Genomic DNA, 24314 nt, shown 5'->3' on the forward strand with positions numbered 1-24314 from the left:
TGCCTTTTATCATAAATGTTCTTCATTTTTTAAATATTTCATAGGGTAGCTCGTAGTGTTGCAATGTTGTTAAAGTATTCTGATTAGAGTTGCTGCGTTTCTTGATCAAATGTGGTCTTTTAGAGCATGTCTATATGCTCACAGACACTTCTGGGTCAAACTCGATTCCTTCACAATCCCCTCTTTCCTATTAAAGAGAAGTACGACACACAAAAAAAAAAATCTGTAACTGTTATAGTTAAATCTTGCCCATTATTTAGTGTTATCGAAGAAGAAAAAAAAAAGAACAGTCTACACCCCTAATCTCTCCTCATTGACTACAGAAACTTAAAATAAGCTATCGGCATGATAAAGTGTCTACATAAACATTGACATTAAAGAGGGCCTGACAGGACAAAAGAAGAAAAATGGCAGCCACCTGAACTAAATCTTAATTTCAAGCAACTTACAGGAAAACGTAAACAAAAAGGAAACGAGAACAACGCGTACAGAAGCACAGTCAGCATTATCTAAAACTGACCCGGGGAAGGGGGAACCAAAAAGGCCTTTCTCTCCTTCCTCATAGCTAGACCTTCCACAGGCTCTCAGCTCTGGTCCTTCTGCAGCAACCGTGCAAAGGTTTCCCCCCTTTTTATTTGGAGGCAGCATTAGTAGCAGCATTCCAACTGCAGTCCCAACAAAAGGTTCAGACCCAGAAACTAAGATCATTATCAGTGTAGTGTGCTGAGACATGAATTATCTTCTTCCACAGCTTAAAGGGTGTGTAAAGCATGACAGCGTTAAAAACTCCATGCCTACCAATAAATACATGTCGAAAAAAAGGCTATTTTACAAATCCAGAGATTTTTTTTTTAATAGCTGTACAGTGTCAAAGCTTCCTGGAGTGTTAAGTAGCATTTTTTTCCCCAGTTTTTCAAGGCTTCTATGGAACTGGAAGAATCATGTGAGACCATCTCATCTGGACTGATAGCACTATCTGGCATAAAGGCTGCTCCCATCATCTCATGCGCTCATCTCTCCTAATCTTCTTATTTTCTGAAAACATCTAGTGCAGTTAGCAATTATGGGAGAAATCTCTCCACGTTTTTGAAGCTGCATGCCATACTGCAGTACCTTAGTGAAAGTGGAGCGTACTGGTCCTGTCATTCGGGTGCAATACCAAGGTAACTCCCCTTACAAGACAAGGCAATGATTTCCTTATGCATTAATGTCTTCTTTCCATTGGTCCAGAGAAAGCGACTGGGGTGTGCCTCAGTTGCGTCAGGAGCACGAAGATGTTGCTACCCTTTCGATGCCAGAGTAGATTCCTTCTCCAGTAGGTACACATAGGATGCGGCCTGGCGAGGCCCAGTAAAGGAAATGTGAGAGTCTTTGTGCGACAGTCCGTTTAATTCTTAGTAGACAGGTCAGGGTGCTTATGTTAGTGGAAGGTCCCCCAAGGAGGATGAGATGTTTCGGAGAACCGTTGGTTCAGTTCCTCATTTAATTCACTCATTCAGTGGGCTCCTAAAGTGACTTGGCTTTCTATTCCCAGGTGCAATCATTGCCGCACTTCATTATCAATTAGGCTGTCCTCACCAGACTGAAAGGCTTCATTTAAGCCATTGTCAACACTGATTATTTCCTCGTCTTGTGAGGACCCCTGGCCGTCGTCCTCACCGCTGCCAGAACCAGTCTCATCTGAATTTGGCTCTTGTAGTACCTCAGCAATGTACATTTGCTGTAGGGGACAGTCAGAAATAAAAGAGTATTACAGTTTGGTACTCATCTTTATGTTTCTCTACAAGGTTTTTTGTTTTTTTAAGGCTTGGTTCTACAGGTTCTACCATATGTGTGTGTTTTTCCTAATTTATCCTTAACTGAAATGTATTGTTAAACAAGAAGCATGCTGATTATACTCCCTTTGTCTCTTCCGTTTAACCTTGTCAGGGTTGTGGGCGGGGCTGGAGCCCATCCCAGCTACTATAGGGTGAGAGGCAGGGTACACCCTGGACAGGATGTCAGTCTGTCGCAGGGCTAACACAGACAACTATTGGCAATTTAGTGTTTCCAATGAACCCATCTCCACTAACTGCATGTCTTTGGACTGTGGGAAGAAGCCAGAGTACCCAGAGAGAACCCACGCAAACAAAAAAAGACCCTTGCCTGATGGTGGAATTGAACTCAGGGCCTTCTTGCTGTGAGGCAACAGTGCTAACCACCATGCTAACACGCTGGCCTACTGATTAACTGTACCCCACTAACTGCATGTCTTTGGACATGCAGGGGACAACGGGAGTATATCTCTTTGGCAATCGTGGTCTTGGATAGGTAGGTTTCTTAACAGATTCTGTTTGATGCATGCATCTTGTCTTCATATATCAGGGCTCTAGAGTGCGACCAATTTGGTCGCAAATGCGACCAAATTTTTCAGTGGTGCGACTAAAAATAAATATTTGGTCGCACAGGTGCGACCAACTGTTCCGGTAACAAAAAAAAAAATCTCTGTAACTCTCCGTGTGGTCAACAACAGACACACATTATGCCCCTATCGTGGACTAAACCAATCAGAGATAGTCAGGGGCGGGACCTCTCTGATTGGCCGTGGTCCAGTTGAAAGTGCAGGTGGAAGAGAGAGGTGAGTAGCTTGAATAAAGCGATATCAATTCATTAACGGATTCCACACAAAGACCTAAACACGGAGCGGACCCAACACATCAGAATCAGCTTCGTCTTTCTCGGCTTTCTCACCCGACGGCCTGAACACGGACACGCTGTCGGAGCTTAGCGATTCTTCGGGTCCGCGCTGTGTTTACGTCTTTTTGCGCTGATTCTGAGCTGCAGGTTTTGCCTCTCTCCAACCAAAATTCACCGAGCCAGCAGCAAAAGAAGCAGCAAACTGCGCTTCACATTTGATCAATGTCGTCATGAATTCCCTCTGACTTTTGCTGTTTTGCTTCCACCACGATAAAAATCACACTTCCTGCACAGCTCTCTCTGTACTTCAGGAACAGTTTGCCGTCTCAAATCTGTTTTCTGCATTATTCATTCGCTTATTACCCACCAGTCTAGCGTTGTTTACAGCGCTTTTTCTTTTTTCACTTAAATGACCTCGGACAAGAAAGCCTAATTTCTGCTGTTCAATACTGAAGAAATTTAAATTTCTTAAAATTATGCAAAATTGCAGAATATTTTTAAGGTTATCTGCTATAAAAAGCCAGACCAGGAAAATCTCCTTCATGTTTTCCTGTGTTTTATTCTCAGTTACTTTCACACAAAGGCATCTGCTGTGATTTTCACAATTCTGATGAAGTCTCATGTGTATCAGTACTGATAAATGATCAGAATTATAATATTTCTGACTGTCTGAGGCTAAATTGAATCAAATCAGGACTTTGAGAACCGGAATTGAATGGATTATAGAAATCAGTGATGATACTCAGCCCTAGTGAGCAGCCTAGGCCTGAGAGAAGTGGATGTACTGTAGCTGTGGGTAATAAGAAAAGATGAAAAGAACTATTGATAACTTTTTTGTTAAGTTAAGGCCTGATCTGTCTGAAATTCATAGCCAGTGCTCTGACACGGTGCCATCAATATTTGAATGCTGAAAAAGCACAGTGTATCCAGAAAACACATTATATGCTGCAGTAAATGCACTGCCCAAGTGTCCCCTCTCCCCACGGCCTTTCAGCAGCAGACAGCAGCAAACAGGTTGTCAGAGGAGGCCAAGATGATGATTAAGTTTTTAACATTTTCTACAATATTGACAAAGCACTTTAAGCACAAGTTTGTTAGTTAATAATTTAGAAATTAATATTGTCTGTATGGACTTCCCCCCCCAAAGAAAGTGCACATGTAAAACTGCGGTGTTAAGCGATGCGGTTGAAAAATTTGAGTGCGCCTAACTTTTGTGCCGGTACGCCTAAATTTTTAAAGTTAGGCGTACCGGTGCGCCCATGTCAAAAAGTTAGTCTAGAGCCCTGTATATGGATGTGTTTTGCCATCATTAAAAATACTAGCACCTGCCACTGCCACCCTTCAGCCTCCTAACAGATATAGCTACAGTATCAATTTCAAAATCAAGCAAGTTAGATAATTTTGGTTGTACAGCCTGCTGTAGTGAAGTTCTTCACAATCTCACCCCATCCATAATTCATCTGTAAAGCACAATTGTGCATTAAAACTATATGTTACCCATCTTTGTCCTTTGTTTTTGACTTCAGCTACTAAAGGCTTTGGCAGAGCATCCTGCTTTTTAACAGGATGCTCTGAGGTTCATGTTGACATTGATAAACCACTGAATACATACCGCTGCCTTGTTGGCAGCAGAAGGACACGCTGAGTCTCCATTTTCCGATCCGTCCACAGCCTCTGTTTCAATCTGACAGAGAAAACACACATTGAAAGTAGTTGAGCATGAGACTAGAGTAAAACACTAGAATGGCTAATCAGCATGATTCTAAACAGCAATACGCTATAAAAAGTGACCATCTACCAACCTTGTAGTTGTGAGCGCTGAAATATTTAAAATACCCAAAGATGACGTGACAGAGGCAAATGATGATTGTGATGATCAAAACCACAAATGTAAACATGGATGTTGCGGCTGAAAACCCTGGAGGAAAGAACCGGGAGAGACATTTATTGCACTGGGATCTGTCTTTCATAAATAACACCAGGCATGTGTTAAGGACCAGAGTGGCCTCTAGGTGGAGTCGTCTTCCTACCCGAGCGAACAGTGGAGAAGAAGAGAAGCCAAAACAGGCAGAGGATAGGAGCAGCCACCACTTGGTTTACAGCTCCAGAATGGATCTTCTTGTCCAATTTAGATGGCAGATATGCATAATACATGTTGTATCTGTCTGCTAGGTGTTTTAGCAGCATGTACATCAGCCCTGCACAGGGAACAGAGGCAAGCCAATCAGTAAAGCTAATCCAATTAGGCCTGCCGATAAGCCACTGTATAAAGAACTGAATCACTGCATGCTGTCTGTCCTCTACATGTTTATCCTGCTGTAATTTAATCAGCAAACCATGTTAAAGTGAAACAGGAGCAAGCTAGCGGGGCTATTAAACAGCAGAACTCACCGAAAGGGACTATGATTGGGCAGGTTATGCTGTAGGTCATAACCACAGTGAAGACACACATCATCCAGGCATAAGCTGCCCCAAACTGGAACTCATAAGCCTGGTGCTATAAAGAGACAACAAGCCAACTTAAAACAAACATTTTAACTACCAAATGTGGCTTTTTTTTTTTTTCTTTGAGTAATAATCGACAGTTGTTATAAAAAGGTTGGATTACATAGTTTTCACCATTGTATTTCAGCACACAGTACAAACATAAAAGTGGCAGTGAAACAACCGCAATCACACCAGGCGATTTAAAATATTACTCAAACATTTGATCCAATATGAAAATTGTCAGAGAAAATTTTTCTAACTAGTCAAGTATCTCATGTCAGCAATACTCCAAAAGCCCAAGACATTTATGTAAATATCTTTTCACATTAAGAGCACTGCACATAGTGCATCTACCCTTCTGTGCCCTTATTCCCATCATATGGTCTCACTAACCCTTTTGACATTCTTTCTGTCAGCTGCAGAGCGAGCCAGACAGAGGCGGATCATGTACATCAGTAAACCAGGAATCCTCAGCAAGTCCATGGCATTACCGATGAATGCAGATGCTATGACATAGTTTACAAAGAAGGCTCCATTGTCAGGAAGGAAAACACACCTAAAAAGCAAAGAAAAAAGAAGCAATCATCAAAAATACTAAAATGAGCTTTGAAAATTATTGCAGGATTCAGTTTCATTACAGATTAATTCAAGATGTTTTTGGTATTGCTAAAGGACTGATATAAATATTAAATACATTCAAATCACATACTGCTCTATATATAATAGCATAGCACTGTGCCGTACACTACTCACTCAAATCTTATTTTAGCTTCCTGCAAGAAACTTTTGTCAAAAAGCCACCGGAAGAAAACATCCAAACTGCAAAGAAACAGGAAATGAAATTAATTATCTGAAATATTTCAGATGCTTGTACTGCTGGGCAGCGCAAAATAAAAACATACTTTACCTGGTGAGTCCAAGAGAGGGCAACAACAGGACCATAAAGATCAAGAAAGTGTAGCATTTATGCATCGTAGTCCTGTTTTCTCCTGACCTATACAACCAAATAAAAAGGTGAACACATTAATTTATGCAATACACCAAATCACTTTAAACTTAAAATAAAGACTACATAACTCAAATACTGTTGACCGCAGAGAATTTAAACCGTACCGGGTCCAGTGCCTTTCGAAGAAGGCAGAGTAGTAGACGACAGTAGGAAGTAAGGCAGAGAAAGACCACAGGAGGAGGGTGGGGAAGAACTGGGTGATGATTGGATTCTGAGGAACAGATCAGACAGACGAGGATATGTTTATGTAACTAAACAGGTGAATTCATGTGCTTCTGTATTAGGATGCAGACTTGTTATGCCTTGAACTCAAATGCTAAGAGAAAAACATGAATATGCTTATAACTTAAAATTTAATCAAGCATTCAAATTTTGGGACGCTCACATTTAAGTACTCCACTGGTTTGGTAACATTGAACTTGTCCATGGTGGAGATGATAATGGCAGGAGTGGTGAGAAAGAAGAGGAGGATGAAGAGGATACTGTTGATTAACAAGCAGCGGAGCCACCACTTCAATCCTCCCAGTGACAGATGATCCCTGTGGGATAAAGGTTATACAGCGGTTAGACTGACACAGTCTGATGACCTGCAGTTACGGACACAGCTGGCTGGTAAACTGATACTGCAGCTTAAAAAACAATAGCTCATCTGGAGTGAGGTAGTATTTTTTTTGAAAAATGGACTCATTACATCCCAAGCAGCCCTACTGTGGTTTTGCTGTGTGGGGGTGTTGTGTAGATCTCACCCCACTAAGCAAGCCACAGTTGCTTAGTAGCAGATGTGCCTTGGCTGATTTTCTTAGAGTAGAACGGCTGATAAAATAAAACCTCAGTTTTAGTTCCCTTCCACCCACCCTGTCTTTGTGACTTCTATTTCACCCAGAAACCTTATTATTACTTCCCCACATCCCGTCGCCTTATATGGGTAAGTAATGGTACTGAATCAAATTAATCAGTTAAGAGCGTTATGAATAAACAGTTACGAACAGCAGCAGCACTTGTTACTTAAATGTGTTCTTACCAGTAAACATTTTGTGGATCAGGGGCATAGGCGATGGTCCATTTTTGTGTATGCAGTTTGCCGCTGAATATAGAGCTTCTGGGCTCACGACGGCACTGACAGCCATGACACTTGCAGGCATTGAAGTCCTTTAAAATTCTGGGAACAGAGATCGTTGGGTAATGAGCCAAAGAGCTTGTCAGTTCAAAAACAATGCAGCAGACACATATACATTTATTTTCCCATGAGGGTAAGCGTACGTACATTGCAGCTGTGCCTTCATCCTCGAAGGTGACAAAAGCCATTCCTAAAGGTTTCGAGTTGATCTTCTCCCTCTCCTTCCTGCATTGTTCTTTTAAGCTTGCCTCCAAACGGGTATAGAAGCTCACTGCCTCTTCCTATGAAAGACAAAAAAAAAAAAAAAAAAAGTGATGATATTTTTTAATGGTTTACTGGGATACACTGGGATTACTGTGTGAATGGGTGGATGACTGAATGTGTCAAGCGCTTTGGGGTCCTTAGGGACTAGTAAAGCGCTATACAAATACAGGCCATTTACCATTTACCAATGTGAAACTGTTGCATTTAACCAGTAAAAGCCATTTAGTGTGTTAAGGGGTTACACAGTCCCATAGCTTCATGAAGGAGCAGTGGAAAAACCATGAACTTTTAACCTGATCAAAAAGATTCAGTTCATACCCATACCTATTCAACTGATCTCACTACAGAGTCCACACTTCATACATTATGTTTCGACATAAGCTACACCAGTATTAGAATGCACTGTTTTAAGGTAAAGTTATACTCACCTGTTCACACCCTTTAACGATACAACAGCACAGGTGTCCACAGGGCTTTGGGTTGACCATGGTAATCTTCCCCTGTGTCTTCAGGTCAATAAAAAATTTCTTACTGCGTTCTGTCTTTTTCCTGAAATTAACGCATCAGCAATTAGGATTACTGAAGATCTTCAAACACGCAAACACATATTTGGTTAAAACATTGTTACCTTTCAGTGCTAAGATACATCAAATTGGCTACATCGTAACAGAGACGAGTTTCCAGTACACGACAATTATATGCCTTCCTGTGAACCAAGGGCAGAGAAGGAGACAAAATGAGTCCATTTTAAAGTACAACGATTCATAACACATTCCTTATATCAGCACAGGGACTTTTCAAATATTACAATAGCATCTGCAAGTCAAAATACCGGGGACACATATACAATTGCAGTTAATACTGTTTGGTCAGGTAGGATCTGAGCCAAACCACCCCAATCTCAATCTTAAACCACTGTGGCACGTGTCTTACTTAATTCTGCTCATCTGCCTTCTATTACGGAGAATTACACATACAGTCCTGCCATTGTCTGATCCTAACCTTAAAAGCCATGACGATGCAACTCTTAACAGAAAAAGGAATGGTTCTCATCTAACTTAATAGAGTTACTGCAAAGCAGCCATGACACCAAAGTACTGTACCATTTATATATACAGATAAAGTCTCATTATAGTTAAAATTAACCGTGGAGCTGGGGGCAAAATCCTTACTCAAAGTGCTGGTTTATCTCCTTTTCTTCTGCATATTTGGAGATCCCATTTATGAATAAAGTGCGTTTAACCTACATGGAGATGAAAAAAAAAGCGACAATCACTAACACCACACAGACTGACGTGTATCCAAACATGGTTTTCTGAAACCGTGCCACCCACCAGGTCATCCTCCTTGTATTGCATTTTGGATGTGTGCCGTCTCATGCTGTACACCGTGAGTAACAAGTAAAGAAATGCAAAGATGGTGTGCAGCCACAGTAGTGCGTTACTTGAAAAACAGAATGTAAAAAGGATTTGATTAGTGGCACAAAGGGAAGACCCAATTAACTTCTTTAATAGCATTTTATGCTGTATAAAAGGGACGCTCCGTTACTCACTCTGCTCCGAGATTTCCTATAGTGGTTCGCCCAAAACTATAGGCATTGTTTTCTGTGGAAAGAAAAAGCGAAGCAAGAGAATCACTTGATTGAAAAGCAACCTCTGCACAGAACACAGCAAGGAAATGTGGAAAGTGGTTTTAATTGGGAGAAAAGTAAAAGGATCATTTTTTTTGTAGGAAAAAGAATCGTTTGACTACTGACCTTCCAAAAATCTAAAAAGTGCTTATACCCTAGTAACCAATTACCTGTTAGTTTAGCAAATGACTATCCTCGCACAAGTGAAAGAACATAACTGGTAACACACAACATTGGTCTGCAGTAACATATAACACCAACAACTGCATTGGTTCTGTGCATTATAGGTTTTCTAAAACAGTCACAGAACTGCGCAGATCTATGCAGCAGAGAAGGTTGTCAAAAGGTCAACCCCGCCCCCCAACAAAAAAAAAACCCCCAACAAGAACCCCAAATCAGAATAAAGATAAAATACCAAAAACCAAAGGAAAAGAAATAAAATAAACAAAAGAAGCAAACTGGTCAAACATTTAGAGAAAAACTATCGTAAATATTTAAAATAAAATGTAGCCTCTTAAATGTTACTCTTATTCACCTAGCAGATTTCCAGAAAAGTTCACTGGCAAGATGATGCCAACAGAGAGCACGCCCACCACTACTAACAAGCCAATGATGTGGCGCTGAAAGGACAAGTAATACACTGCATCGTCACCGCACTTTTCCCTTATCTCGTCTTCCCTTTAGAAAGAAAACAGGGGACACCTTGATCATTATTCAGAACAAAGAAAATTGCAACCTTTTATATAAAATAGACTTTAAAACAGGCTGACTCACTTGATCCGGAATATAGAAGTTAACCAATCGCAGAACCCCTAAAGAAGAACAGCACATATTTCACAATGTTGTACCAGTTTTCCTGTTTTATTATTGTTACTATTATTATCATCAAGATTATGCAGCAGCAATAGCACACTTACTGTGTCTCTATGATCAAAATCCACCGAGCTAGAGACTGATGTGAGGCGCTCATAGCGTTCATGCATGTCAGATGTAGTAGGAGAAACCATGCTATATGAAAAAGACACAACACACAGCATTTGCATGACATTACACAACTACCCAACATCACCATATACCATACAAGGATATTAGCTCTAGCTTTCAGGACAAAGGATAAACCTTCAGTATGGCAAAGGTAATGACACAAAGCAAACACGCTGTGAAATGATCTGAAGAGATTGACCCAAGGTAATGCTGTGTGTGGTTCACAGCAGATTTAAGGTGGTAAACCAGTAAACCTCAGAAACAATCTCTGCAGCCACATCTCATGCAGTGTTAGGAGCTAAGCGCTACAGGTTATTTGCACCGTTGCTGTCAGAATAAATGGTGCAATAAAAATGACACGGCAGAAACCATTCACAGAGGAAGAAACAGAAACAAAGCAACAATCCAGAGACAGACTTGGGGAGTTCTTCCAGCAGAGCCATAGGTTGTCCTTGCTAAATCTATTTACTTTATACGAATTTAATGCATGCCCCTGAGAGGAAATGGCAATTGATTTTACATATATCATTATGAAGAGAACTCAGACTCTGCTGGAATTATTATTTTACTTAGAGTTCAATACTACTGTAAAAGATGACGTCACCCGGGATTCTAAGAAATCTGATGGAATGAGTAAGGAGCCTGACGCTGGAAAAATCAGTCCTCTTGCACATGCCAGGTCTAGTACACAGGTTACACTGTAGGTGCTCCATGTTAGGGCCTGTCTATGAATAACCACAGATCAGGGAAGTATTACCTTTCCCCGCAAGCATCCTGTGTGTCTTGCTCATGCGGTGTGCTCACACAGAAGAAGCCCGTGCTTCATAAAGAGGTCAATACACAGATTAGCAGACAAAGATCCGATTAGGACAGTGAGAGAGGACAGGGACACCCAACGGCAAAAGCATGAGAGCGACAAAGAGAGGAGAATGAGTCGGAGCCTGGTGCTAGGAAATGCCTGAAGAAGGAAAATGCCAAACCATCAAGAGTTTAAAAAAAAAAAAAAAAAAAAAAAAAAAGAGAGGAAAAACACGAAGAAACCAGTGTACCCTGAGCAGAGAGTAATTATGAGTAAGACGGTCTACAGAATGTCAAAAGGAAAGAAGAAAAACTCAATGATAATGAGAGATAACATACAATTCCTGTTCTTCCAGACGACTGTAAAATGTATCCCTTTTTCTTCTATAATAAAAAAGAAAAAAAAAAGTAAATCAAAGCCATTCAGTTTAGTTAAGAGGAAATCACTCTGTTGGGGAAAAAAAACAAGGGAACTGGTTTAGAGAAAATCTGGGTAGGCATATTACACCACAAACATACCAATGAAGGTTTCTGTTCACACTAGGATACATTATCCAGCCATACACACGTGTTCAGGACCTGGGCCCTATTTCAGGAAGCCGGTTTAGAAAACTCAGAGTGAAAAACGATACTCAGGGTTGAGTAACCCCGAACTGTCCAACTCGGAATATTCGGTTTCAGAAAGGCTGATAACAAGTAGTTCAATCAACGCGGAGTTGCTTTAACCCCAAGTTAAACGCGCGCACGAGGATACATAAAGCCCTGATTAGTGGAGCACAGATTAAGCGAGTCACCATGGAGACGGAGGGAAAGAAGGCGCGGTCAATGTATTTTACAGCACTTGAGGCCGAAATTCTGATGGCAGCATATGCCGATAACATGCAAATTTTGCGGAAAAAAAGTAACACAGCCTCAGCTGCAAAAGAAAGGGAGCATGCATGGCAAAACATAGCCGACAGAGTCAATGCGTGAGTGTTAATATAAACATTGATCTAGGGATTTCCACCCATTTAACACGTTATTTTATTATTTTTTATTTTATTTTTTATTTCATACATTTTATTTTGTGATGTGATTTGAGCGCAGGTGCAACCCAACAGGCCCCAAACGTTCCTGGCAGCAAGTAAAAATGAAATATAAAAATATAGTCCAAACAGGTGAGGTGTAATTGTATTATGAGCCATAGTGCTTGGTCTGTTTGTCCGATGTAAATCAATTGCAGTTAGAGGCTACATTAATTTTCTTTCTGTAAGCACTTATTGAAATTATCTGAGCACATTACAAGTACATATTTGCTTACTCTGTATGCTCAAATGTGACCCGTTATAGCCAACAGAAAAAAAAAGCGGAGGCCCGAAAAACAGGTGGAGGTCCTCCACCACCACCACTCACAGAGGCTGAGCAGTTGGCTTCCACATTTGTGATAATGTAGGCAGCATCACATATGATCTTCACAGTGCAGAGAACACAAATTAGCATCCATTACTATAATGAAATAATTTGTTAGTTTGACATGCTACAGGGAACTATGTACCTGTACATTAATGCTGTGGAAAGACTTCCTGTTCACATAGTCTCCTTCATTTACTGAAGGAGCAATGATTGGAATGTGAGTGCCATCTATACAGCCAATCACGCCTGGGAACCGTGAAAATAAATGTAAAATTTAAGTAGTAGTCCAAGTATCACCACATCATGAATTAAGTTTCGTTCATCCTGATACCTGCAATTTTGTGGAATCCCTCTTTGATAAATCTTGTGGGTCTATGACCGGGGAACACCACAAACGAGTACAGGAGACGTTTCAGTGCAACTGTAACATTCCTGACTGCCCGACAGACGGTAGCCTTGGAAACGTGCTCAGCGTCACCAATATTATACAGAAAGCTCCCGTTTGCAAAAAACCGAAGTGCGATACAAATAATATGTACAGAACTGAGAGAATGTCCGCAATGTGTCACATGAGCAATATTAGGCCTGAAGATGTTATTCAAATAAATTATAGATTGTGCTGAAAAACTGTAACGTTCACACAGAAAATCATCAGGAAATGATAAAATGTCCGAACGCGCTCTAATCACTCTCCGGAGAGCTCTGCGGAGAATTTGGGCTTCAACATCTACTGGCTCTTCAAGGAAGGGGCATGCCATGTCTGACACTTCCTACAGTCAGGTTTCTGACAAAGAGGCGGAGAAAGTCAGGGTTAGTTGAAGTAAACCTGCTAGGGGGCAGGTTAGCTTCACGGAGTGTCGTCATAGTAACTCACTCAGAATTAATCTAAACTCGCTTTGTGAAACCGAAAACCCAGAGTTTTCGTTAACTCAGGGTATACTTACTCAGAGTTTGCACTAAACCGGCTTCCTGAAATAGGGCCCTGGGATGTAGTAACCACTTTGTTTTTGCAGCTGTAACAAAACATTCATCATATGTAATCCCCGTTTTTGATTGTCCAACTTTCCTGGAGAGGTAACAGCCTCTTTTCAAAACATGAAAAAAAGACAATGATCTGAAGTCAGCACAGTGTCGTGGGACAACAAACTACATTTCCTGTCTGTTACAAAAGTGTTCCATGCTGCCACCCCCCTCCCATCCTCCCACCATGCTGCAACCTCATCCTCTGCTCACATGCAGCTGCAAAAATAGTCTAGCTGCAACATCACACAAACACAGCAGGGGGGACATGGGTAATGGAGCACTGTGTCATGTAGTTCCCAGAGTTCACAGTCAAAGAGGTCTGAATTCAGTCTCTTAATCCGATCCATTTAATTTTATGGTGTAGCCCTAAAATCATTCTTTGTTAATAGGCATCTATTTGGCTGCTTCCAAAACTTTTCTAGTTAAGCATCCTAATTTATCTGGCAATAATACATCATCATACAATAGCATGAACTACAGTCTTCCGGGCTTAGATGTGGACATTAATGTTGATGAACTAGGGGTACATAAAGTACCAATAGTTTAATTATTTTTTGCTTCTTTGTCAATTTCAGGCTTTTTCCTTATAATGTCAAAGTGGATAAACTATGTATTGAAGTACAAACCATCACATGGCAGACTGAAAGGGTGCTTTTCAAGGAAAAAGTGCTGAAACTGACTTCCTGTCTGGGCTAAAATCTTCACGATGTCTGCTTCTGTCAGAGGAATTAGCCTCCTCTTCGGGGTCAAAAAACATCCAAAAGGAAACGATGGCAGGACTTAAATTACGACCCTTGTAGGGCTAAATGATATAATTAATATTTTTACAAACAAATCAATTCTCTGTTTTCAGGCCTAATCTATTAGGTTATTTTATTATGATTAAAATTAGTTTAAAACAAAAAAAAAAAAAAAAGCTTGAAAACTAGTTTGAAAAGTTGTAAAATGTAAAAATCAAATCAGCAATCCTGCGGAGCAGGTGTGTCAAACATAAGATCCAGGTGCTAGAATTGACACGGCCCAATGGAAGGCTGGAAATGTGAAAGATGGCAAAAGGTTTTGGACTTTTATCTCCATTTTCAAAGGTTTTGCAGCTTTTCCTATTGATAGAGACCTCCCTTTATTCACGATAAACCAAAGGGATTAAGATACACAATTATGTGACAATAAAGTTTCTGTCTATATAAATCTTTTTTAAACAGACATGCTGTTGAAATTTTACTATTTTTTCCTTATAGAACCACATTTCATGAATTGAATGTGTAGTTAAATATCTTTACACTGATAGAGTGAGCCAGACACAGTATTACACTCGGAGCTGGGCCAAATGTCTAAAGGTAAATAAACCGCAGATAAAGAAAGCTGGATACACAGCAGAGTCAAATCTCTTGCAAATTATCCAGTTAATCCGTGCCCACAAACACACATCGTCATGATTTCACCATTTAAAAAAAGGCAACATTACAATCCAACTGTGTACACGGATAACCAAAGTCTGGCAAAGTCCTAAGCTGCTCACACCTACGCTAACAAACAAGCCTTGCATGAAACTTTGGTCCAAACCCCAGCAGAAAAATCAGGCTTGCTGTTTGCCATTTGTAAAGTTACACCTAATTTAGTATAAATATTTGGTGCATAAAATATAGCATAACCATACCAGTATAAATAATTTTGTAGTTAAATAAGTGTAACACAATGAGTAGGTTAATAATTTAAAAATCTGTAGTTTAGAGAATGTGGTAACAACTCAAAGTTCAACCCTGTGAACAATGTTTTCAGTCTGTTTTATCCACCAAAAGGTAATGAATATGTTTTTCAGCTCTGAAAAACATGAATGTGAATACATGAATGTTTTCCATTATCAACTACATTAAATACTAGGGGTGCAACGATACACAAAATTCACGGTTCGGTTCGATACTTTGGTGTCACAGTTCGATATTTTTTCGATACAAAAAAAATGTTCATGCATTTTTAATTTGTCATTTATTAAAATTATAAATATATATTTTAACTCAAAAGTACAGTTTTTAAATTTAACCCTAACCCTTGTGCGTGTTTTTTATTTTGACAGCGAATGCGCACCTGCGGACCACTTATGTGCAGCCCTGGTTATTTAGCTCATCATATTGCAGCCACAGAAATTCTTTTGTCCATGAAACCATAAAGCTGCACTTTCTTTTTGCCTTATAGTCTGATTTGTCATAACTTCTCCGTTTTGTGGTAAGCTTTTCTTTGGCTGTCACTTCTTCGCCCTGACCTGTCTTATTTGGCTCAGCAGAACTGAAATGCTTTTACACACGCACTCACATAAGCTCAGCGATTCTCTGCGAGATCAACCTCTCACATGTTTAAGCTTGCTGTGGGAGATTTCACTTGTCATGTTTGCATAGTAAGCTAACGATTAATAAGACCATGTCAGAGGAATTGGTGCACAAATTATCATCACTCACAGATCAGTGCTGTCGCTCTCTATACACAGTTCGCACGATTGCAAAGTGAAAGCAAAAAAACAAGCGCAAATTCAAACGCGACTTCAATATGTCACATATTGACAGTGGCTCACCGATGCCAATGACATAATTACCCAGCTACATTTCTGAAAGAATGCAAAAGCATTGACATATATTTTTCCTACAATAGCCCGACGGGCAGGGCAGAGATAGATTTTGGTAGCCCGACTGAAAAAAATCGCTAGCTCCGGGACGTCGGGCTAGCGATATTGCAAGCTCTGTATCTGATTGAGGAATCACTCATCTTTGGAAAAGAGAGTTTATTACAGAGAAATGTCTCTTTCCAAAATAAAAGCTATACTATCCGCTTCTTCTGGGCTATATTCTCAGCAGCATAAGGAGAATCATGCTGTCTAAATGACTCGGCTAAAGTTAGTAGCATGCTTGTTGTTTTTGTCTTTGCACTAGGATGATGTCGGCGTAAATGTGCAGTCATATTCGTCGTGTTCCCACTAGTGCTTTCAGGTTAATCTCGTTGAAATAACCTTAACGCCACAACACGGCAAATCTCCGTTAACGAGCTACCGCCGATCGCTCCGTGCATGGGGCTAGACGGCCAACACGTTAACGAGCTAACTGCGCTAACACACTAGTTCCCACCCATGTAATTGAGCATTGCATGGCACATCCAACATACTGTTTTACTTTAGTCCATGACTCGCTTACCTTCAGGGTCATACGTCACATGAAAACCAAAATAATTCCAAACGCCAGATCTGAATGAGGTTCAATTTGCCTGTTGCAAGGAGAGCTTAACTTCTGTCTCGCTAGCTTGCCCTGCGCTCTTCCTTCTGACTATGCTGTCTGTGTTGAGCGCTCAGTGGATCTGCGCTGGACAGTGCAGCCTAGGCGGAGTAGTCGAACACAGATTCACTGAGCGCTCAACACAGACAGCATCGTCAGAAGGAAAATTGATAAAATAAATTACAAATGTTGTATTGTTCGATACATATGCGTACCGAACCGAAAGCACTGTATCGAACGGTTCAATATCGATACGAATATCGTTGCACCCCTATTAAATACATATTTTTAGAAGACCATCGTAATACCTGGTTACGTCATCCAGAGATATGAATAACCATTACCAATCATGTTAATCCATTAAATGTACGATAAAATGAGGTTAACAGCTTTGTTGCTAGACTGGTCCAGTCTAGCAGACCAGTGTGTTCTTATTACCTTTCGGCATCAGTCACTAGAGCGAGGCGCCCATAGTCCCATGCCACTTTTCTCAAGATAGAGAACACAAACAGCAGACCCTAAAAGCACAAGAGAAAGAGCAGGTCAACACCTTCAGTACCTTTATTTACATTACAGGGACCTACTGAACTAAAGTTGCATAAGTGCTTCGGGCTATTTATAGTTTAAAAACACTTTCCTGGAACTATTTTTATTTCAGTTCTTAGAATTGTAATGACAACACAATACACAATATTAAAGAGCCCACATGTGATGATGAGGATAGCATTATGCCTTACGTAAAAAGGTGCTCATAAATAGTAATGTTATGGTCCATATGAGTGACAGAAGTACTCACCAAGAAGCACATAAAGTCAAGGGCAAGGACAGTAGGCACCCCACCAAAGGGCAAACCCTGGAGTACAGTACTCCTAATTCGAGCAGAGTAACACATTTCCGTAGATTTATTGCGGGATGGTGCCGGCGATGTTCCAATGCAGTTCACTGTCACCCCCCAGAAGGTTAGTATTAAAATCAGTACCTTGTACATCACTGCAGCATGACAAGAACCTGTAAAAAGAAAGATTAATTTTAATTTATTTATTTTTTACACAACTACATACACTGAAATCATCGGTCACGCCGTCCGTCTATGTCAGCTACTTTCAGAAGACGACATCAGTGTCTGCATACCCAGTAAATGATCAGAAATGGAAGGGGGACAACCAGAAAGGCCCTGTCACACAAGATAATGTCATTTTATTTCCCATTTTAATGACCAGCTGGTGTTTCCGTCATGTCAATAATCACATGTTGGAGAGGCAACTTCTGACCGCACAACAACTGAAATCCTGCTTTTAAAACATAGTACACTTTCTGTTCCCTCTTTACAGACACTTTTGGTGTTAATGACACATATTTAACTTTGTACTGAATTCATGGGAAACAACTGTGGTAAGCACAAATTATACTCTGCGCATCTTGGCAGTCAGCTAGCAGACATTTCCTTTTCATTCCAGCAACAGTAAAGAGACCAACACTGTAATCGCACGAGAGAATTGTTTCTAGACAACATCAAAGTCAGCGTTTACGTCATTAACATGAGTCCAGTCAGGCTTAAAAGATCTGGCCTACTGGGATAAGCCTACCAGTAGCAAAATTTCTCTAATCCATTTCAGAAGGAAACAAACAGCTGACTTAAAAATCTACTTAAAGGATAATGATGAAAAGATACTGACATGTTTAAAAGTCTGAGCGTTATAATGAATTATGGGAGAAGTATTTCAAATCCCAAAAAGGATTTTACTACAAACATTTCAAAGAGAGTTTAAGTTTAGCTTAATTTTCCTCTCTAGCACACAGAAAAATGATGGATTACTTCAGACTACTTAAGGTAAATATTTGCTGACCCAGAAAAAGGATAACATTTGTCTGGAAATAAAAGTAAATTACTACTACTGTATCAAATATTAGGGCCATCCTAATAAAACACTAGCCATCCATTCAGTGCTTTTACCCTCTGAGACTTTAACATATAGAAGCTCTGGACCCACCATGCTACAGAGTCGTCATATAAATGTAAAAGTATTACAGCATTCTGGCTGGCAGGGAGGACACAAAACATCATTTTTAAACCTAATTAAACAGGGCAACACATTTAGAAGACTGGTTATTTCACACATACTAACCAAAAAGCTGTTCTGAGAAGAGCTGGAGAGGGCGTTTTCATAGTTGGACTGCTATACTTGTGCCCTTCTACCCACTATTATCAGCAGCAACCACAATGCTGCTCATCTGCCATAACACTAAGTCATTTATCCGCTCCCTGGAATGCTGTGACTTCACTCAAGAGGGACGTAGCCGGAGCTGAACAATACGCCGATAGAGACCACAGAGTTCAACTGGACCGGTCTCAACCCAATGAGGACACAACGCACATGCCCACGGTACATTCAGCAACACTGAACCACTGCAAAAGCAGACACCAGCAACTTAAGTATATCAAGAAGAACATACTGTAAGACCTGATACACACATTATATTATATATTATTTGTGATAGTAAGCCTAACAAATCAAGTATTAATTGGATTCTAGAGTGATGTCATCCACCATAATATACAAATCCCACAACTGTATAGATTTACACATCTGACAGTTTAACCAAGTACCGAATGTATTTTGTTATGTAATGTAGTTTAAAATAATCTGAACTCATCCAGTTGTGGGTTGAATCAAATATTGTTGGAAAATGCAAAAAGTTGACAGTTTTTAAAAAAAAGCTTTGAAGTAGAAAGTTGTTGTTTTTTAACAATACAGTAAAACTGCAATAAAGAATTTTCTTTTTATGCTTATTTTTGATTATACTATACTAAAAAGGTATTTTGGGGTTAAAAAAAAATGTTTTAATGGTGTTACTAGGGGTTCACGCCTGCCTGCCTCCCCCCCCCCACACACACACACAATATTTTGGTCGCTACCGTCATCTTGTCTCCTTAAACCTGCTTTCTTACCCAATTATCTGCATTCACATCACACTGAGGTGTCTGTAAACATAACTTCCCTTCCATTTAGTATTTCTTGTTAAAAATGCATTGACTACACACTGGAATTTCATTGCATTACGTTTCTTATCAAGCAAAAAAAGACTGATGATTACGCCGATATACATATTTGAAGTGCATTTCTACATTGCCTCTAGAGACGTCAAAAGTAAAAAGAAATATTAACTTCTCGACAAATGATCATCAAACATCAAGCATTTTATGTGTATTAATTGCTTTTAAATGGATTTTAATGTCTGAACGCATTGTAACAGATTTTTGGCTATAACAGTTGTGATTGATATGGAGAAAGGATGTGGCGCTCACATGTATTCCATGAGGTCATCGTCTTAATCTTTATTTTCCACCTTCCCTTTACTGTAAACAGTGTGTAACATTAGCTAACACCAGCTTAGGAATAGAGTCTGTGTACATCGACCAGCAGCTTCTTCACATTAGCACAGTGAAACTTGTGGTTGAAAGTTCAAAGGATCAGTAGCATCAGTAATAAAGTGCTTGTGTTCTGTAGAGAACATACAGTGTGGACATTTCTTACAATGATAATGCAAGGTTACTTTTTATTTCATGAAATCCAAAAAACCCCAAACAAAAACAAAACTATAACTGGCGCAATTGTTTCAAACCCAACATGTTACTTAGTAACCCAAGCCATTTTACAATCTGCATTAGGAATGTGCACTTACTCATCCTTGCAAATCACTTCAAGTCATAACCTAGCCCATCTATTCTGTTTAGGATCTATGCTCAGATATCCCATGAAGTGAAGTTCAAATATTGGGCACTGTGAGGGCCCAGTTTATGTTTGATGGTTCATGGGTGAACTACTAATACATTTTAGAGTGCAGCCTTCCTTTTAATGTCAGTATCTTCCCTAATGACACAGTATTTTCATCTGCAAAAACAGAAAATTTCCATCCCTATGATTAACAAGTACAGTACTGCTTCCTATTCTCTCTAAATATACCTTTGGCAACTGTGGCCAAAGGGCAGCATTTTAACTTATCTGTATAGAGCACTCTTTCCAGACCATCCTGTGTTGTTTACAGACATATGCGGTTTTTTTGCTCTGCCTCACAGGGATATTTTGTTTGACAGCTCTACTGCAGACATTTCCTTCAAATTTGTTACTCATATGAATGATTCAAAGAAAACAGAAGCCTAAAATTGCCTTTTTAGACCAAAACTTGCGACACCAATCAATAATAAGAGTTCCGTTTTTCCTGCATGGAGTCATTTTTGGCACAATTTGTTAGACCCAAAGCAAATCAGCTCCATTGTAATAATGTTTTAACCAGTTTTATTAATATAATGTATAGATTTCAGTCAAATAAGCAAACAATGTGTCACCACTACATGGTCCTTCCAAGCCAAACATTTAACATTGATATAATTTAAGCAGAAGACATTGACTGAAAGAATGACAGATAAATAAACTATAATGAAGATGATATACAACCTCAAACTTAATCCAAAACCTGGAGGTTTGTTTAATTTTTGTTAGTAAAAAAAACTAAAAACGAATTATACTTGGAATACACAATAAGGAACTTTAATTTGCAATATTTCCTTAACCAATAAACCAATGAAATTTTCATCAAGGGCTGATTTTTCTTGCTTTTGGATTGCAACTAACATCAAATCCAAAGAGCATTTGAATTACTTAAAATTTGAACAGCGCCATCACTGTGTGATCATAGCATGACTCAGCGTTGCATAAATATTGTACAACCTTTCCACCTGACGCTAGTTGTCATGGTACCATCAGTCTGGCTTGCTTCCTCCAACTACAAATATGAGGAGGGTGAATGTAATGGGAGGATAGTCAAAGCTTTTCCATCTGAAGCTCGATGAAAATTCACTCTAGACCATTTGTCGCAGCTTAAAAGAAAGAAAAAAATTCTTTGTTTCAATTTCTCAGATACTATAGCCATTTAATTAGTCAGCAATAATCACAGGAAAATCTCTACTGCAACAAATGAAATGAAAACAGACAAACAGACTTCCTAATTCAATTTGATGCCTTAATACAGACACATACGCACACCCTTTTTTTTTTTTTTTTAAAGGCCACATTCATCTTAATGCACAATGTTGCAAAACTCTCATATTTTACATGTATAATTAGCAACAGCACACATATTTATGCCATTACCGCATGCAAGTCATTTCTTCTTTAACCATCCTAAGTCAAATATTTGAACAGGCTTTTTTTTCCCTACCTGTGCTTTAAAACACTGGGTTAGGTCGCAGATTTGCAGCTGTCAAGTAACACTGGCTTACTTTGCCAGCTAAATATAGTGAAATATAACACATGGTGGACACACATGAGGCGCTTGCAGGAAGCTGAACTGGTTTTGGTCAACTCACAATAAGTTGCTATGACATGTGACTTGAAAAAACAAAAACTTATTTCATTTGTATTTTTTTACGAGTGTTGGTTCAAAGCAGTCACCTTGTAAATTATTTCCTGGCGCTCATAACAGCAGCACTCAATGTATACAACCAGTGAACAAGTACTTCTTATGCATGTCATTCCAACTGACTTTCTGCCATCAGCATTCAAACACTGCGTGATAAACTTATCAGCAATGTGAAACTGGAAAAACAAAGAATCCGTGCACACCCTGTAAGAAAACTGCCAAGGGAACCTGGCAGAGACAGCATTTCCACAACTGCTCATTTATTCAAACTCTACTTTTGAATCCACTGATACTTTTTCCTCTTTGTGATCAAAAAACCTCCTTTACATTTTAATGAATTTGTGCTCTGCATTAAGACAATTATCAGACTTCACAAGAGCTTTCCAATAACGTTGATGGCTGATAATGCAGAATTGCATCTATTTGAATTGTTAGCCAGTAAATCATTGACAAACACACAAAGGCTCAGCTTTGATTATCACAGATTTTGACAATGTCAGGCTGATTTCATAATGTCTTCAAGCATTAAGTTACAGTGAAAATGCATAAATTCAATAACAAAGATAATTTGCTATCCTAATAAAACTAGACAACAAATTGCAGCTGATGCTATATTATAGAAGACTACTACACAGTACAACCGAGCCTTAAGAGTTACATAAATCCAATGAAATGCATTATGCCTGTAAAAGTAATCCAGCTACTGTAATTTAATTCCAATTTAAATAAAAATGAAAGGAGGCACATGTTCCAATCTACTGAATTCACTGATAGGACAGAAAATCTGTTTTTAAAGTTGTAGTGGTTGTAATGAGGTTTAATGCAAAGGGAAGGTTATCCATTTCAGTGTCATTATTAATTCAAGACGGGGCAGCTGGATGGAATTTAAGGCATCCATTTGCATTCAGACTGAAAGGTGCTTTTACGTATATTTTTCATATTTATGGAAGCAAGGCCTGGCCAAAGAAAGGCTTGTATTTCACAAAGCAGTTAAAATAAGGAATTTAAGAAGGAGAAGAAAAATGGAAGGGCCCTTTGTTTTGCAGCTTATATGAAAACGGTATCAGTGGCAACATGTCAGAGGTATACTTTTTCAAAGGTTTTCCCCATTTATGCTTATTCATGCTATTGCACCACATTATGAGCAAACAATACGCCTGGTAGCAGCCTGTGCTTTCCCTGTATAGGCTACGCACAAGTATAGCATTTAGTTTTATATCCAAGCTACCACCAGCCATCAGTTCGTGAAGAAGCCAAAGTCAGAAGAGCCAGTAGATTTTAGCTTTTTACTATGATGCAAATCCCAAGACAAAGCGATTAAAACCACCTTGATGGACATCCGAGTAATGTTCGGAATTATTGATCTTCTATTGATTAGCTAAACCCTTGTCAAACTACTGCCTTTGAACACGCAGCTTAATGTCACGACTGCAAATTAAAGCTTCATTGTCCAACGCCTCCAAGCACAAGCAGTCTCTGCGTAGCCATGAAATTATAAGGAACTCCAAATATTCTTAAAAGCTTTTATGACGAACACTCTGGCATGTCTCCATTGATCCACCAGATCGTGGAAAAAAAGAAAAAAAGATCATTAAGAAACTGGCTTGGTCTTGGGCGTGTAGTGCGAGAAGGGCAACTGAAATAAAACCAACCTTAAAGCACATTTTTTAACAAAATAATAACTATCAACGAGGTTAATTTTTGTTTCATAACTTCCATGAACTGTGTAAACAACCAGCTCTCAATACAGCTGAGGCTAGTTAGCCTGACGCTAATAGTAACTGCATGTTTACCCTCTTATTGTTTGACAGGAGCTTACGATGGGCTTTCGATACTGTAAACGACAAAGTAATATTTTTATTTTTTATTTCTGCGAACTGCTGGTATAAGTTTACTGATAAGAAAATCAACTTACCTTGATATGCTACGCAGAAGGGACAGAAACTTTAACAAATTGCTAAGGTGAGCTAGCAATCAATTCAGCTAACGTAGCCCCGTAACGTAGCAAATAACAGGTGGAGAGTGTCCAGCATTTAAAGACCGTCGACTGATTTCGACCCAGTGATTGTGTGCCCACCAACAGCCAGCTGGAAGTAGTTTGTCGAAGTGTCAGTACTAAGACAAAAGTTACTATCACCGTCTGTGAGCCGGTTAAACAACTATCGCTAACCCAACCAGTTACACTGGAGGCAGCCCGGGTTGGAGCGTGTCTTATGCAGAAGTAGATCACATAGGCATAGTCTCCATAAGGGAGCG

General features: G+C 39.5%; 1 protein-coding gene across 1 annotated transcript; it reads right to left on the bottom strand.

Annotated features, from left to right (window-relative positions):
• Window positions 1-1169: 1169 nt before the first annotated feature.
• Window positions 1170-24280, bottom strand: tmem63ba (transmembrane protein 63Ba). Its single transcript, XM_085368805.1, has 24 exons — window positions 23974-24280; window positions 17434-17645; window positions 17076-17155; window positions 11305-11349; window positions 10101-10191; window positions 9958-9995; window positions 9719-9861; window positions 9106-9157; window positions 8888-8996; window positions 8726-8796; window positions 8182-8259; window positions 7982-8102; window positions 7437-7570; window positions 7194-7331; window positions 6558-6711; window positions 6277-6383; window positions 6071-6157; window positions 5917-5982; window positions 5557-5719; window positions 5068-5173; window positions 4707-4874; window positions 4479-4594; window positions 4289-4360; window positions 1170-1720 (listed from the first exon to the last, which is right to left on the bottom strand). Exons 2-24 carry the CDS (start codon window positions 17623-17625, stop codon window positions 1541-1543), a joined length of 2511 nt encoding a protein of 836 aa, XP_085224931.1. The 5' UTR covers window positions 17626-17645; window positions 23974-24280; the 3' UTR covers window positions 1170-1540.
• Between the last annotated feature and the right edge of the window lie 34 nt (window positions 24281-24314).

The sequence above is a fragment of the Diplotaxodon limnothrissa genome, linkage group LG13, assembly GCF_057381915.1.
Source record: "Diplotaxodon limnothrissa isolate DT_005_m linkage group LG13, D_limnothrissa_male_GT1.1, whole genome shotgun sequence".
NCBI lineage: Eukaryota > Metazoa > Chordata > Actinopteri > Cichliformes > Cichlidae > Diplotaxodon > Diplotaxodon limnothrissa.